General features: G+C 43.3%; 1 protein-coding gene across 1 annotated transcript in view; it reads right to left on the bottom strand.

The window, feature by feature from the left end:
• Nucleotides 1-3,810: 3,810 nt before the first annotated feature.
• The window catches only part of LOC144756154 (vitellogenin-A2-like), a 75,015-nt gene continuing 61,772 nt past the window's right edge, over nt 3,811-17,053 (bottom strand). The window contains exons 30-34 of the mRNA XM_078645735.1: nt 16,505-16,691; nt 12,945-13,033; nt 6,526-6,623; nt 6,250-6,431; nt 3,811-4,077 (exon numbers count right to left, since the gene is read on the bottom strand). Of these exons, the coding sequence (XP_078501861.1) occupies nt 6,273-6,431; nt 6,526-6,623; nt 12,945-13,033; nt 16,505-16,691 (533 nt within the window). The 3' untranslated portion in view covers nt 3,811-4,077; nt 6,250-6,272. The remainder of the gene's footprint in view (nt 4,078-6,249; nt 6,432-6,525; nt 6,624-12,944; nt 13,034-16,504; nt 16,692-17,053) is intronic.

Genomic DNA, 17,053 nt, shown 5'->3' with positions numbered 1-17,053 from the left:
TGTTATTGGTAAACACAATTTTGCCTCGAGGCACCCTATGACATGATGCTGGCGTAGTAGTTTGTTTATTTGATTGTAGAGTTTCTTGGTTCATGCTGCGCATACTTTTATCAGCCGGTTTAGTCAACGGGGGGCTCTTTAAATTATATTCCTGGTCTCTCTGTAAGTCATGGTTTCCTTCCCCGGTTTGTTGTCCTTGTAAGATGGTAACAGCTTTGTTTTTGTTCCCTCATATCCACAGGATTTAACTGATGGTCCGTGGGGTGATCCACAATATCATCAGAGTTAGTTTCGAAGTTAGTTTTGCCTAGTATAACCAAACATGCGGTGTTTTTGTTTAGGTTCTGAGTCTGAGGTGAGAAATTGGTCTCATGTTGATCATCAGCGTGAGCCTCGATCTCCTGGGTTTCGGGCAGCAACCTCTTACGGATGGAGCCATTGTTTTTGGTTTTATTTTTTCTCTGTTTGTTCAGCTTAGTTTTTTCTTATTTTTTCGAGAAAGATGGTGAGTGTCTGGGCTTCCCGGCTTTGGATTAGTTGGAGTTCCATGGTCGTTATCAGGGTTGGGGCTGGTTTTTATTGCAGTTTCTTCGGCCCTACCTATGTGGTCGGCCACTGCCCTTGTCGTTTCTTGCGAGAGTTCTTTATCTTTAGTTTGTGAATCTTTCATGGTTGTTAGCTCCTTGATGTTTTGCTGGGAGTGTGAGATGTTCCGTTGCCTGCTAGCCTCTTCCTTGAGATCCTCGATTAACGTATTCATTATCTCTCGAAGCTTTTCGAGATTGTACAGTATGGGACTGCAGCCGCAGCCCTCTTGTTTGACTATTGATCTTGTATTGGCCTGGGCTCTGTGTATGAATGCATTCAAAAGTTCCAGTTCGGAGTCTATCCCTGAAATCAAACCGGCGACTGTTTGTAGTATGTTTATTTGAGCGTCCAGTTTGTCGGCGTGCATTATTGCGGAGTTTGCTATTGAGATCAAGGCTTCATTGATTAGTGCTAAGTGATTTTCGATTTTGGGGCGCTTCTGCTATTTATCCGCTCCCCCTCTGGGAGGATTGGGGATCCAAGGATCTTTTTTTTGTACCGGACCCCTGGGATTTGGGGGATTGGTTTCTAATGTTTCTGCTGTTTCACTTGTTATGTGAGCATTGACCCCAATGGCTCCATTGGCTCCACTAGCCTCGGGCCCCGTTTACGTGTCCCCTAATTTTTGAATAGCTGAATTGCGTGGGCTATTGTGGCACGGCATACCCGGTGCTGGGTTTGTTTCTGGTGTTCTTTCCCCCCGAACGATGATTGTTTCTGGTGAAGGTGGAATGGCTAGGTGCCTAGGTGAGTGGGGTTTGAAAGTTCTGTTGCTAACGTCTGTTGATGTTCTGGCAATTCTGGTGGTTTTTCCTGTGCCAGATGAACACGCTGCTCCTTCCGATGCCCCAAGTTTTCCGTCGGGAGTTGTAAGGTACAGGAACTCTCTTATGTCTCTGTTACCTTCTATGCTGATCGTTCTCATTGCGGTGCTCGGACTGTTCTGTTAGCCGTGGGCTCGTGTGTAGTGGAAGCCCTTCCAGGTGGAGTTACAGGTGCTGGTGCTGATAATAGGTCTCCTGTTTGCTGGTCCTCCAGGGGGCCCTCCTTGGGACTTGCCCTAGTTTGGAACCCCCTCTGCCTAGAGGGTAGAGCAATTTTAAATGTTGCCGCCTTGCTGATTTGTGGGGGCGAGGCTTCTCTTGATGTTGGACCAGGTTTGAATTTCTTGTCCTCATATTTGAGATTGCCCTGAGTTCACGCGAAGAAAAGTTAATGTCGATGAGGTAAAATAGGTTAAGGCCTCTTTTTAAAATTATTGGTGTGTTAAAACTACTGGCCTATTAAGCTGTTGAGCAGTTAGAGTACTAGTTGAACGGTTGAGTTAAGGGACTGCCGGGCTGTCGGGCTATTTGAGTGCCTTTTTTTTTAAAAAGAAAAGTGGCCCTTGAGATGAGAAGACTACAGAGTTTGATGCCACATGGTTGGTTCCCAAGTTATTGCGCTGGGAGCCCCTAGTATTTGGTGGCTTAGTTGTTGTTTCTGTGTGGATTCAGGCTCCGAGCCTGCGTCCTTAGTAAGATAGAGTTTTTTTTACTAATTTAAGACTCGCTCTTTGCTAATATAAGTCCCCCACAGGGCCATGGAGTAGGTGAAAATATAAGTGGAGAGCATGACGCATTTAGGGAGTTTTTGACTGACCTTGCTGCGTGAAACAAAAATTAGTTGCCGCTTCTGCCACGTTCGAGTGCTGCCGGCTCCTACCGCGTTCAAATGGTTTTACGGCTTCAGCAGCGTTGAAGAAAATGCCTCGTGGCTCCTGCTATTTCAAACAATGTTTGTGGCTACAGCCACGCTGATGGAGTAAGTTGCGGCTCCACGTTGGTGACCTGTGTTAAAGGAGTGTATTTTCACTTGTGAGCAGGATGCTGCACTGCCGGCCCAGGCTAAAGTGCCAGTTGCTGCTGGGCTAGAACTATTGTGAACCAGAATGGAGAAAGATTGAGAAGTGAAGGCAAGGGAATATAGTTCCGAAGTTAAACAGACGGTGTGTTTTGCATATAGCTCTGATTGAAGCCTGTTCACCTCGTTGGAGGGATGGCTTACAACTCCCGTCGCGATTGAGCAAAGTTGCGGCTCCAGACGCGCTGAAACAAGATTTGCAGCTCCAGCCGCGTTGGAGGAAGGCTCGCAACGGGAAACAAGATTTGCGGCTCCAGCCGCGTTGGAGGGCGACTCGCGGCTCCCGCCGCGTTTGAGCAAAATTGCGGCTCCAGCCATGCTGAAACAAGGTCTGCGGCTCCGACCGCGTTGGAGGACAGTTTGCAGTGGGAAACGGGATTTGCGTCTCCAGCCGTGTTCGAGGGCGGCTCCCAGGGCCGCGTTCAGGCAAAAATGCGGCCCCGGCCGCGTCAAGCGGTGCTTGCAGACTCAGCCGCACCAAGAGGAGGCACCCGCCGCGTCGAAAGTGTTGTCTGCGCCGACGGGATACCCCCTCAAGAGAACACCGAACCCACCCAAAAGGGATCGCCCACCGACAGGGCTTCTGACCCCCGCCGTCTGCGTCAAACCTTCGGTTTGCTTCGGTAGCAAGGAAAGGTAGGCTCCCGTGAATGACTGCTTCTCTCTGGATGGTCTTTCACTGCCTTGCCGTACTGTTACAGATCGAGTTCAGCTCGGTGGTATACTGTGTGTACTCGAGGCGATCATCTTAACTCAGAGGGAGCTTTTTAAAATGTAGGCTTGTATACATATCATTTTGCACAACTATTGTACGCGGTTTGTGTTCAAGCTTCTAAAATGTAGGGTATCTAACACAAACAACCACAGGAAATATCTCATTTGTAGGTCTCATTGAGGTGATATATTTTTCAATATGTTTAATGTCTAGTAAGAGCCAAACTTTTGTGTGTTTTAGAACAATTTTAGAACGTTCATTTCCAGTCTCTTGATTTTTAGTTAAGCATTACTTGGTTTCAGGTTACCGAATGAAGGTCTTACACAGCCAAAAAGAAACCAAACAGGTATTGTTTTATCGATGAATTATTAGTAAAAGGAAAGTGTGCTTGGCATTTAACCATATGTATTTGAAAATAGATGAAATCCTCTTTATATTCCATTATTTTACTGACCTTTCTTTTGGGACTGCATCAGATGCTGCACCCCTAACTCCAGTGACAACTGCAAAATAATTGATCCAATCTTAATTCTTTGGACAAAAAGGTAAATTTATGTTTACGCCTTAATGACTTGCTAACTGAAATGAAACAATGACGCCTGTGCTTCTTTTTGAATGAAAGAAATGTTTATTTGGAAATAATATATTTATATGGAATTTAGCATTTTATAGTTGGAATAGCAAATCATGGGTCAATTTAGATTTAGAATCATTTAAAATGACACACTAGTGAAAGGTTGATGTGGAAATCTCATCCTCTGAGTGGTTGTTCTGTGGAGTGCTTTGTAGTTCTCCAAATCAGCATCATGTTGTGTCATTAAAATCTTCACTCCTTGCCCACTTTAGACTTTCAGCAGAGTTCAGAGTAGAATCTGTACAAAAAGAGTGAAAGTTATCAACATGGAACAGCCAGGTTTATGTTGAGGCCCTTACAGTGTTTACCGTACTAGGCATCAATAAATGCACACAAACAAATGCAGATACATATGTTGTTAGTGGTGGAACAAATATGAGTATAGGTTGTTTTTTTAGCAGTAAGCTCCCAGATAATTGGCAGAATACGTTCAGGCATTACACAGGATGCAATTTTTACTGGATGCCATATTATCTTCCAGTGCTCTGTTCCCATTCTACAAGCTGCGAAACTAAGACCAAATTGTGTTGTCCTCACACAATTTACACTAGGGTTTACCTTGCAAAATTTGTATGGGGAAATATGTGGTATTACAAGACAAGTTGTCTTGTATATATAGTATTATAAGAGAGGCTCTTATACTTCTTTGGTTGCAGACTTCTATTTCTATAAATTCTATTAAAACTGTTTTAATCTAAATCATAGGTAAACCCCACTTGATAGTCAATAAAGGCTGCATTTGCAAGATTATATTTTCCAATAGCACAACATTTGTAGGAGTGTAGACCAAATAAGACTGGAATTTGATTTGCACCCCCACCCTCCTGTCCACTCAATTGCAGGGTAGGTTAATCACAAGCAGAACAATACGTAAGTGTCTAGGTCCATTGGCTTTGTCAAGAGGGCATCATTTTATCAATCCGTCATACAGGATATCAGCCATACCTAGGTAGTGCTCCTTCATATGACCCATATTTGGGTCCTTATTTCAGTCAAATTACCTTAACACTCTCTGCAATGGGGAACATATCAGCTCCTTAGGATCACCTGGGCCTAACTCATATAACGTCACCAACAGGGGACTCAAGGTACATCTCTGAGACAAAGCTGAAACACGTCAACAACCTTCTAGAGTCACTTGCTTCTCTGTGCTGTGGCATAATTGGTTCTCTGTCTCATGGGTGTGATCAATTACTATATGGATGAATATCTCGTAAACAGGCATAGTGAAGGGCAGGCTAAGTGATGGAAAAAAGTTAAGAGGGAAAACCCAAGGTGAGGAGGAATCATAGGACCAATATTGTATTTGCTTGTTGCAAAATACAGGTCTCAGTTTGAAATCACTAATTTTGTGTCCAGTAATTACTTTTCTGAACTGATCTATGTATCATTGGGTCTAGTTGGAAAATTCAGAGTCAGAGTGGGTCGCAAGTCAACCTACTTCATTAATATTCATCAGGTAAGTTGCAAATTGCAACTCATTCCAATTGTAGGCCATCACAAGGATGGTGGCCTGCTGGGGTCAACAAATCACCATATCTGTTATTGCCTTTCAATAAAATATCTATTTTATAATACAGCTGTTTTCCCTAAAGAAAACGGGGATGCATTTAAAAAGATGAGTTTGATTTATCTGCTTGATTTTTAGTTGAGTTCCAAATTGGACCACTTCATTTTTGTGAAGGGCTACCATGCCAATGTGGGGGTTTGGCAAAATGTTGATACATATGATATCAAATTGGCATTGAAGGGGAGCCCTAAACACATTTGTTCCAAAAATGGAACTGGCATCCATTCGGAATACCATGTCGCAAATGTTGAATCTGTTGAGATATGACTGTTAAAGGCTTTGTACTTCACAGACAATTTCATCTAATAGTTTTGAAATTTGAAATTTTTTGGAACCACTTTTAGTGTCATATTTCATCTCTTTAGCAAATAGAAGATGCAGGTATTTATGTGTGGGTGTGTTTATGTGTGTGTATGTGTAGTAACGTTTGTGCATGGAGTGTGTATTGAGTAGAAACAACCTACTTTCTATGGCAGCACAACCCTGCTACTCCTTGACAGTCTTAAGCAAAATGATTAAGAAACATGCAAACATTTATACTACAAGTTAAGTTGTGATATTCATCCTACCATTAAACATATCATGTTCATAATTTGACATTCTAGATACTATTTGGAAATGGAGACAAAATGAAATGTGCTTACATATCAAGTTATAATATTCAGTAATGACTAGGAATACCAGGAAGCTAAATGCGGGAAAACTAATTGAGAGAGGAAATGTTTTATTGGATGCATGGGCCCCTCTGCCAATCTATATGGTAGACTTGGTTCCAATAAAATGATGGCCACTCTGCTAGAGTTAATGCGTTCCTCAAATGAATCCGTTGTGTCAACTCACCAGTTCAGAACCTTTGATCACTGTTAAACAGAACATGATTCTTCTGTAATCCATGACTGGACAAAACTCCCCTCATCTTTAGCAACATATCCATCTGGCATCTGATATTCCTGTTCCCGCTCATCGTCATGATGGCCACAAACTCCACATGTCTTGCCCTTCATCCACAAAGCTGGTGTAACCTTTATGATAAAGAAATAAAGAGACCTCTGATGTAAATCTATGTAATCTTGACATAACGGCCAACCATGCAGTGAGTGAAATGCATCAGAATACCTGGCATTTGACTCCATTGTAGTGAAGCTTCTCAATGCCAAAGTCCGGTGCGAGCAGGATCAGCCCATCAGTCTCCTTTTCAATCTTCAAATGCAGCTCTGGAATCAAAAGAAGTGTACTGTGGTTGAATTTTAAACGAACAAAGAACTTCAGAATATATTATAGAACACATGCAGCAGAGATAAAAAAAATGCTAGAGATAGATCCAAGAAGAGATAGAGATTTATCTGTTAATAAATTGGAGCTGTACATATAGTTTTAATTTGAAACATCTATTTAGAATGCAACAAGTCTGCAAATAAACATGCATACTATGCAGGAGGGGGCCCTTTAATTTATTTCCTAGGAAAGTGCAATCTCTAGAGAACATTGTCCAAATAATTACAGGCCTGTTCTATGACAAATCATCACACTTTATCGACTAACAAGAAAGGCTTATCAATTCCACTTTAGGTCTGACTCAATAATAAAGGGAAAATATATTTGTGCTTGTGTGTCAGAATATTGATTACAGAAATATTGAAATGTACAAATATTGTGTTAAGAAATTGACAACCAGAATATTGTGTAAGCAGGTATATAACGGTAAGTGTAGAGTTACTTTCCTTAACTTTACGCCTCTGTATCATTGGGATATATATATATTTATGTATAAATATATATATATATGTGTGCGTGTGTGTGTGTGTGTGTGTCTGTGTGAGTGTGTGCGTGTGTGAGTGTGTATTTTTGTGGTATTACCTTTAGAGTTAAGTATAGTAAATCTATGCACGCCTATGCCTACTTATCTTCAATATATTCTAATAGTTAATATGCTGGTCTCCATATGTGTGCATGTCAGCTTTCAAAACGTAATATTGTGGTACCATTACCACTTGTATATTTGATTTCCCTCCTGGTGATACTTTAAATGCCATTTCAGCAAACCTACAAAATTGCAAGGAAACATGTTTCACATGTCATCAAGTCAGAAGGTGATATCTATGTATCCTTGAGTAAATTCAAATACAGTTTTAGGATCAAGTTATCTGCTTTAGATCAACCAGTGTTACCACAAAAAGTCAGCATTCAAAATCTTTAAAATGCGATAATTAACTTCACGTGATCATCTCAAGTTAAGATTTTTCTAAGCTTGTCGAAAAGACTGAAATTAACACATTTCAGACATGTAACTATTGATTTAGCTACTAGTCAGATAAACATAGTTACTTTGGGAAACCTGGGAGTTGTGTGTAATTTTTGTGATTTATGAAAGCACAAAGTGCGATGAACATTTTGAAATTGGATTCCCATCCTGGAAATATACATAACACTACTCATGTCACTAGTATGGGCAAATACCTTTTCGGCATAATAGAACAAAAGTAACACTTCCATATTTAATGTAAGCATTAAGGGTAGAACACGGGGCTTACACAAAGGTGAAAAATCTACCTTCCAGAGAAAAATTTCACAAATGCTCATGTTTACTCATGCACATTTTATGAGCGTTGAAAACTCAAATAAGTACAGTTTTGGGAGTAGTGGTGCTCTTGGAATAGTATGACTGCCATGGATTCCCAGGATTTTGGCTTATAATGGTTAAGCAACACATAAAGTCAAAAATCTGCTTCAAACGTAGGAGTAGATTCCTGTATTTTTAAAGGTGGTCTTTGTGAATCGATTCAAGAGAAAGACAGGCATGTACATGATTTACTCATTGTAGGACCAACAACCAATCCAATCTGCACCACAAATCTTTTTACGTGTGTTACAGAACTAGAGTGACATTTTTGACCACTTTATACAATTTGAAACCATAGAGATTTGATTTGATTTGATTTGATGCGGATTTGTATAGCGCGAATTGCTGCCCGGAGGCGTCCAAGCGCTGAGAATACCAGGTCCAACAGAGGGGGGAGGCACGGGGAAGGGGGGAATTTAGGTTGAATGAAACAGGAAGGTTTTCAGTTGTTTACGGAATGTCGTGAGGTTAGAGTTGGATCTTAAATGCGGTGGAAGGGTGTTCCAGGCCCTCGCCGCATTGTAGGAAAAAGACCTACCTCCAGCTCTGGATCTCCTTACTCTCGGGGTGACTGCTAAAAAAGATTGATCTGATCTTAGGTTCCTGTTGGGCCTGTAGTGATGGATTAGGTCCTGTGTGATCTTGGGGCCAGAGTTCCAGAAAGACTGGTGGGCTGTGCATAAGGCCTTGAACAGCACCCTTTGACGCACAGGCAGCCAATGGAGAGAGGCCAACCCGGATCTGACTGACTGTCTGCGAGGGATGTCAAGTAGCAGACGTGCAGCACAATTTTGCGCTGTCTGCAGCCTCCTCAGAGTGGATTCTGGGGCTCCGAGGTAGAGAATGTTATTAAAATCAAGGCGGGATTGAATCAGGCCTTGTATCGCTGCTTGCTTGGCTTCCATGGGAAGGAGGGGGAACATTTTCTTAAGCATCTTCATGATGCCAAAGCAGGTAGCCGAGAGTTTGGTGGATTGTACATCGAAGGAGAGTGATCTGTCCATCCAAATTCCCAGACTTTTAATACTGTTTTTGGGGGTAGGTGGAGGGCCCAAACTGGGTGGCCAAAGATTGGTCGGGAGGCTGGAGACCGAGTTGCCGAGGACCATAAGCTCGGTCTTGTCTCCGTTTAGTTTTAAGGATGAGAAGGACATCCAGGATTTTACCTCCTCTAGGCACTCCCTGAGTCCGTTCTGTACAGATGGATTGGTCTCCTGTGTAAGGGAGACCACGAGCTGCGTGTCGTCCGCGTAGGAAATGATCTTAATCCCATACGGACGGACGACATCAGCCAGCGGCCTCATGTACAGATTGAAGAGAGCCGGGCTCAGGGAGGATCCCTGGGGTACACCACAGTTCAGGGGAATGCTGGTGGAGACTGAATCACCATCATACACCTGGAAAGATCTGTCCTCCAGGAAAGACCGGAACCAGGACCAAGCTCTGCCCCTAATCCCAACCTGGGCCATACGGTCCAGCAAGGTGACATGGCTGACCGTATCGAAGGCCGCACTGAGATCAAGGAGGATCACTGCCACTGATCCTCCCTGATCTAGGATTTTCCTTGCCTCCTCGGTGACCATGAGGAGGGCGGTCTCGGTCCCATGTTTGGGTCTGAAGCCAGTTTGGGTGGGGTCCAGAAGAAGGTGTGTTTCCAGAAAGCGGGTGAGTTGGAGATTTATGTACTTCTCCAGGACCTTGCTCGCCCAGGGGAGCAGGGATATTGGGCGGTAATTGCTCATATCTGAGGGGTCCAGACTGGGCTTTTTCAGCAGGGCCTTCACCATGGCCTGCTTCCAGACTGTGGGAACTGTGCCCTCGGAGATGGAGGTGTTTAGCACTTCCCTCAGTGTGGGTAAGATGGTTCGGGCGGCTGTCATTATTATCTCTGGGGGAGCAGGATCGTTGGGGGAGCCGGATTTGACCTTGCGTGCCAAGGACTCCAGCAGGGCAGGTTCCAGTGGAGGGAAGTGGTGCAGCGTGGGTGATTGGGAATTATACGTTGGCTCAACAGGATGTGGAGGTGTGATTAACGGAGGGGAATTGGTTCGGGGGAAGGTCGAGTAGATGGAACTGATTTTCTGATGGAAGAATTCTGCGACCTTGTTGCAGTGGAAAACGGGCTTATCCACTGATGGACTGGGATGTGGTTTAGTGAGTAGATTAATGATTTTAAAAATGTCCTTCGGCTTTGATTTGGCAAGGACAATTTTCTCCAAGAAGTAGGCGGCCTGGGCTTCCTTTATCAGGTTTTTGTAGTTACTAATGGCTTCTCGGTAACGGGTTTTATCTGCTGCTGAGTAGTCAATTCGCCAGCGTCTTTCGAGTTGCCTGCAGCACCGTTTTTCCTCTCTCAGATTCTCCGTGTACCACGGGGCAGTTTTGTGGGGGCGTTTGAGCGTCATTTCCTTTTTCGGGAGGGCGATGTCCAGGGATTGGGAAATCCAGTTGACGTAGGCCAGATTGGCTGAATCGGAGTTCTCCGTGATCATGGGACGGGTCTCTGTGAGTGCATTGGTCCACCTGTCAATTGCTAGATGGGACCAAGTTCTTCTGAATCTAGTAATGGGGGTGTGTTCAGGGGGCTTAGGTATAGTCCAATTGATGGGGATCAGGAAATGATCCATCCATGGGAGGGGTATGGGGCGGCTGGTAAGGAGATCGGTGCAGTTGGTAAAGACTGGGTCGAGTAGATGGCCTTTTACGTGTGTGGGCAGGGTAACCCGTTGTGAGAGTAACATAGCTGCTAGGTCGCTTGTTAGAGTCGAAGCCGTAAGGTCGGAGGGTGAATCAAAGTGGAAGTTAAAATCACCTAACAGGATAAAGTTGGGTGAATAAATGATACGTTCGGATACATTAGTGGGTAAGCTGACGTGAAACTTTCTCGGGGGGCCTGGTGGTCGATAAATCAAGGTGCCCGAAAGGCTCTGATTGGGGGACAGTTCTATATTAAAGGTAAGACTTTCACAGTCTAGAATGGTTTCTGTCGCCACTCTGCAGTTGAACTGTTCTTTATGTATTATAGCCAGGCCACCTCCCCTCCCTTTTGGCCGGTCCTGGCGTAGGATTTGAAACCCTGCGGGAAGCGCAGCTATTACGGCTGGGTCGGCTTCCAGGGAAAGCCAGGTTTCTGTAAGGAACAGAATGTCAGGTGAGTGTTCCTCTATTAACAGCATTATTTCGGCTGAATGTTTGGGAAGGGAGCGGCAGTTCAGCAAAAACATCCGAAAATTGTCGAGTGGTTTGACGGTTATAGTGGGTTTGAGGGGTTTGCGGCACTCCGGACATAGTTGAGGTAGGTTGTCGGCGACGAAACTGTGACAGCAGTGTTTGTCAATGGGGACCCTCAGACTATGGAGGAAGTCAGCACTATAGGAAATGCGATGGATTGTTGGGGGGGCAGGGGAACTGGCCCCTGGCCCGGACTCGGCGCGGACGAGCGCAGACGAGCTTGCCTTATGCGCGCCTTCGGCGCGCATTCGTCGCGCCCGCTGCGCTTCCTGTGCATGCACATATTTATTGGGACGGTTTAGGGGGCGTGTCCCTCGTTTCCTCGTGGCCGATGGCGGCTGAGGAGGGCTCTCTCAGACACTCCCTCTGAGCGCTAGCTCCGCTCTGAGGAAAGCAGGTAAAATACACGTTTTTACAATTCAATTAAAAGCAGTTTTTCAAAATGTGCAAATGAGCAATTTTAGCAGCGTTTTTTTATCCTCTCCCGGCTGTGCCTCAAGAGGGATGTGGTATGCAGCGAGCTTGTGGATCAGCGCGCTATAAGTAGTGAAATGGGCGTGGCTACAAGGGGGGGGCGAGTCCCTCGTTTCCTCGTGGCCGATGGCGGCTGAGGAGGGCTCTCTCAGACACTCCCTCTGAGCGCTAGCTCCGCTCTGAGGAAAGCAGGTAAAATACAAGTTTTTACAATTCAATTAAAAGCAGTTTTTCAAAATGTGCAAATGAGCAATTTTAGCAGCGTTTTTTTATCCTCTCCCGGCTGTGCCTCAAGAGGGATGTGGTATGCAGCGAGCTTGTGGATCAGCGCGCTATAAGTAGTGAAGTGGGCGTGGCTACAAGGGGGGGGGGCGAGTCCCTCGTTTCCTCGTGGCCGATGGCGGCTGAGGAGGCCTCTCTCAGACACTACCTCTGAGCGCTAGCTCCGCTCTGAGGAAAGCAGGTAAAATACACGTTTTTACAATTCAATTAAAAGCAGTTTTTCAAAATGTGCAAATGAGCAATTTTAGCAGCGTTTTTTTATCCTCTCCCGGCTGTGCCTCAAGAGGGATGTGGTATGCAGCGAGCTTGTGGATCAGCGCGCTATAAGTAGTGAAGTGGGCGTGGCTACAAGGGGGGGGGGGCGAGTCCCTCGTTTCCTCGTGGCCGATGGCGGCTGAGGAGGGCTCTCTCAGACACTCCCTCTGAGCGCTAGCTCCGCTCTGAGGAAAGCAGGTAAAATACACGTTTTTACAATTCAATTAAAAGCAGTTTTTCAAAATGTGCAAATGAGCAATTTTAGCAGCGTTTTTTTATCCTCTCCCGGCTGTGCCTCAAGAGGGATGTGGTATGAGAGAATTGGTGACCAGCGAGGGAAGACAATATAGTCAAACGAAAGGACAGGGAGAGCAGGGGAGTGCAGGAGAAGGGGCCAGAGAAGAGTCTGAATTCATTTACACATAGAAGGACAATGAAAAACTACAGGACTCTTAAATAATCTTAACTAAGCATTATTCCATAATGCTGATATTGAAGATACCGGAGCATCAACTGCTGGCTTCATCTCATAATAGAAGCAAATGAGTTATACTAACTTATCAGCTGTAACCTGGTAGACCCCTGCCACTGACCCTAAAATGGGTCCTCATTTCAGTTGTGATGAAATTGATTGTTTGATTATTGATGCATCCAATACAACTCTCTCACCTACCAGAATGTGATTCATATGGCAGCCTGTTGACTTCAATGCCATTTATCGTCAGCTTCAGGGAGTCAGCAGATGGATACATGTCAATATCGCTGAAAAAGAACAGATTATATGTATATTTGTAATATCTTTTACTTCCAATGCAAAATCACATGCTTTGTTATGGTAAGTGTGTGGCCCAGCGCTTATAAAACTTTGCTCAGTTTGTTTGATAGGCTTGCACTTTGGAATAAAAGAAGGCCCTTCCTGTAAAACCAAAAATATGTCACTGCATAAACACTTACATGGTGAGGTGGTGTCATTCAAGGATTTCCCTGACACATACTTAACGCAAATCAAGAAATCCATTCTGCATGGTGCACGTTCCTAAGAACGAACATTGCGCCATCTGATTCGACAAGCGAGAGTCGTAATTCTAATTTTCCACCCAGAAAATGGGCTTTACCCACTGCCCATACCACATGCCTGTTCTCTGGCTTGGGGTAGTCAGCAGATTGGGTCAGCATGATGGGCCACCTCCCATCTTATAGCTTGTATTTCTATTGTTATCTCATTTCCCTTAATTTGACATCAGTTGCATTTTGGGATAGGACTGGTCAATTAGCAAGAGTCCGTGTTTTACTGTGATTTTAATTACTGCAGAAATCCATGCTGCTTGTTACATATGCTAGATCCCTCAGTTAACTAATATGTTGTCCTATGATTTGTTTTTAAATGGCCAAATTCAGAATAGGGATGCTTCTATTCTATTAAATTGCTCACTGGCAACATTACTGGCCAATAGCCATTTTTCACTAACTAGGGAAACCAATTAGCAAACTGGACAACTCCTCTTGGAGTCTATGCCTGAAACCAAGTTGTTGGAAATAGACCGACAAAAAACATCCTGCGAGTAAAAAGTAATATAGACCTTTGCTGCCCATTGAACCAAGCCCCTTCACTCTATGTTCCACAAAACAAATATTACTGGATATGAACGTTGTTCAAAGTAGCTTTTTTGATATATAAAAGTTCTGTTTTAAATGGCAATTGGACATAACAATACAAAATCTGAAAATGTTCCCAGTAGAGACAAGCTGATCACATTTTGTCTGGTGTTGCATCACCACTGCCGTAATAACGCAATACAGAGCACTCAGGTTACAGAAAGCTACGGTGAGAGGCAAAGGGCAACTAATACAATCAATACCTGTACCGACACTTGTGGAAGGAAATGCGTTAGAACATGTCCAATCATTAACTGTCATTAGGTAAACCTTCTGTCCTTCCCTCTCCCTATATGACCATCATTTTTATTAAATCTGATTATCGTTACCCGAGGAAACACAGACTTCCTATACTATTAGGATCTCTTGCAGTGAACAGAGCAATATTAACTGATATTGCCAAGTCCTTTGGTGAGACTAGTTTAAAAAAAACAGAATTCAGCTTAGTATCAATGTCTGCTTTCTCAAAGTGGTTAATGATGGCATTTGATAACCATGCCCCTTTGACTTCTAAATGAGTTTCTGCTTTATAGTACTCCCATGATTTAGCACAGGTCAAATTCAAACTCAGCTGGCTACAATGCAAATGGGAATATCATTCAGTGATCATGTTAAAGGTTACAGAAGAGTTTAGAAAAGGGCTATCTGCATACAAATGACACATTTTTTTGGGTCAGACAAAATTACTTTTTCTTTGTAATCAGTGTCTCTGCAAATAAGCAGAAATACATCTTTTTGATTCTCAGGAGCTCTCTGACACTTCCACAATAACATCTTGCATGATACCAGCACAAGTGTTCTGCAAGCAACTCACCTCATATTTTTGGAAAACCTTGTCAACTTCGGCCTAGATATTTACAAAGGTTTTTTCCCTGCCTCCCCAACCTAAAATTCAGTTGTGAAACGTATCTTCTTCAGTCCAGTTGACTAGGGAAGACCTTACTCTCTATGATTGCTAAAGTAAACTCAGGCAACCCATTAGAACCTTGTCCTTCAGTTACCCAGCACGAAATCTGACCCTTTGCTTGTTTAATTTAATTATCCACTTGAACAAGGATTAGTTCCTAGCACCCTTAAAGAAGAAACTGTTGTTGCAATGTTAAAAAAAGACTGTGACTCATAAGACATAAAGAGTATCATCCTATTTCACTTTTACCAATTATTCCCCAAACCACTAAAAATGTGTGTGAAGTATTCTATGTACTCATTTACAAGAGACCACGGGCCGTCACTTTGTAAACCACTGCGCTACATTATACCTGCGTCAGGTATAATGTTTGCAGAGGGGGCGTTCCCCTGCAAAAAGCCTCGTAATAGTGTCGCAGTGAAATCTATGAGATTTCACTGCGTCACTTTTAGGACGCTGTTGCGTCAAAATCTTGCGCCTGCCTCATAGCAGGCGTAAGACTGACGCAAGCCCTTTCACATGGGGCTTTCCACATGTGAAAGGATGCATTGCTGGAGTTTCGTCACTTTTGTGACACACTCCAGTAATGCGTCCCTTTTGCGCTTACAGATACGTCAGAAATACTGATGTATCTGTAACTCCTTGCGCAATGATGCGTCATATTGTAAATATGACGCATCATTGGGGTAGCAAGGAGGGTGCAATAAAAAGTGACGCATCGCTGTTTTCTCGCAGCGATGCGTCACTTTCCATAAATGAGGCCCCACATTTTTAGATGATTCGCAAGCTGTCATTCACACACCACATAATACTGAATCTGTTCTGTTATCTATTTTAATTGACCTACAAATGAACTTAGATCTGTAGCATTTGATATGGTTTATCATGTTATCCTACTCATACTTATCATCAGAGATGGCTTGGAGGGGAGTGAGCTTAATTGGTTACAGTTTTTTCTTAGTATGAAATATCAAACAGTGTGATTGGCACAGGGTACCACAGAGATCAACTGGATTCTTACTAGCAAAATGATCCACTGTAAGATACTCTGCATCATTTTTTAGTCCTTTTTATAGCTATTGTCATATGTTTGTAGCTCACCGAGATGCAAGATATTGCCCTGACTGCAAGCAAAACTCCTCTTCAGATAACAGGCCGAGTGTTCCTAAACTGTTTAAAACTAGAACTGGAGTGCACAGTTTTTCTTTATGTCCGTCAAGGCTTTTGCATCCTGTGTACCTCAGTCTAATCTGCACATTTCCTCAGACTGACACCTATGTGACTTTACTTGCACTAGCTATCTTCCTTAGGAGATTGATGAAGAAATGTGCCATGTGGTGCCTAATGAAGTAAAAACATTCATTTCAGTACTAGGTTAAAAGCATCATCTTAGTCCACAGAGGCCATCAAATTGTGTAAAGAAGATACTAATGTTGGAATAGTACAAACAAAATAATTTATGTAAACTTCCATATAGCATACTACTTAATTCAACCATTGAGTCAGCCACCTCTAGAATCCGATAAAGCATAAAAATCATTAGACAACCATGTCATAGAATAAAACACACAAGGAACACATTTTTACTGGTTTTGAGAGATTAACATCCAAGGGTAACAACACAAATACACACTTTTAAACATTCAGCTTGTTAGACTGAAAATACTCACTAGCTGCCAAGTTTGACATTGATGGCCTTTTGCTCGGAAGACTCTTTCACCTTTTTCACCATCACCAGGAAGTTCAGATCAGGACTGCAGTCTTGGACCAGGACATGGTAGCAGCTTCCGGGCATCGAGTAGTTAAAAGCGACATCATTAAAGGTGGTGATTGTGTCTTTGGAAACCGTGCAGCGACCTAAGAAATTATAAACAAGAACTCAAATATTTATGTTTGTACACCTTACAGTGAGAAAAATAGAAATGCTACAAACAGGATATTGGTTATCAACAATGTACTGGTCACTGGAAGTAACAGGACACTTTATTGAAGGTTGATGTTGCTGCATTGGCCCCTTTATCAAATCTAGCTCATCAATTGCATCTTTGTTAGTGATGTGGAAATGCTAGGAGTGGAAATGAAAGAAATGAACCTTTGTGATATTACTGTCTCTGACCTTATGATTCCTGAGATCAAAGTTACCAAAGGTTATGCCAAGGGTAGCTGCTGCTACTACTAACTGGCATCCGTGTTTAAATATTTTGCCCTATCATCAACAC

The sequence above is a fragment of the Lissotriton helveticus genome, chromosome 1_1 (genome assembly GCF_964261635.1).
Source record: "Lissotriton helveticus chromosome 1_1, aLisHel1.1, whole genome shotgun sequence".
Taxonomy (NCBI): domain Eukaryota; kingdom Metazoa; phylum Chordata; class Amphibia; order Caudata; family Salamandridae; genus Lissotriton; species Lissotriton helveticus.
Note: the sequence above shows the minus strand (reverse complement) of the source record. Positions and strands in the feature narration are given on the sequence as shown.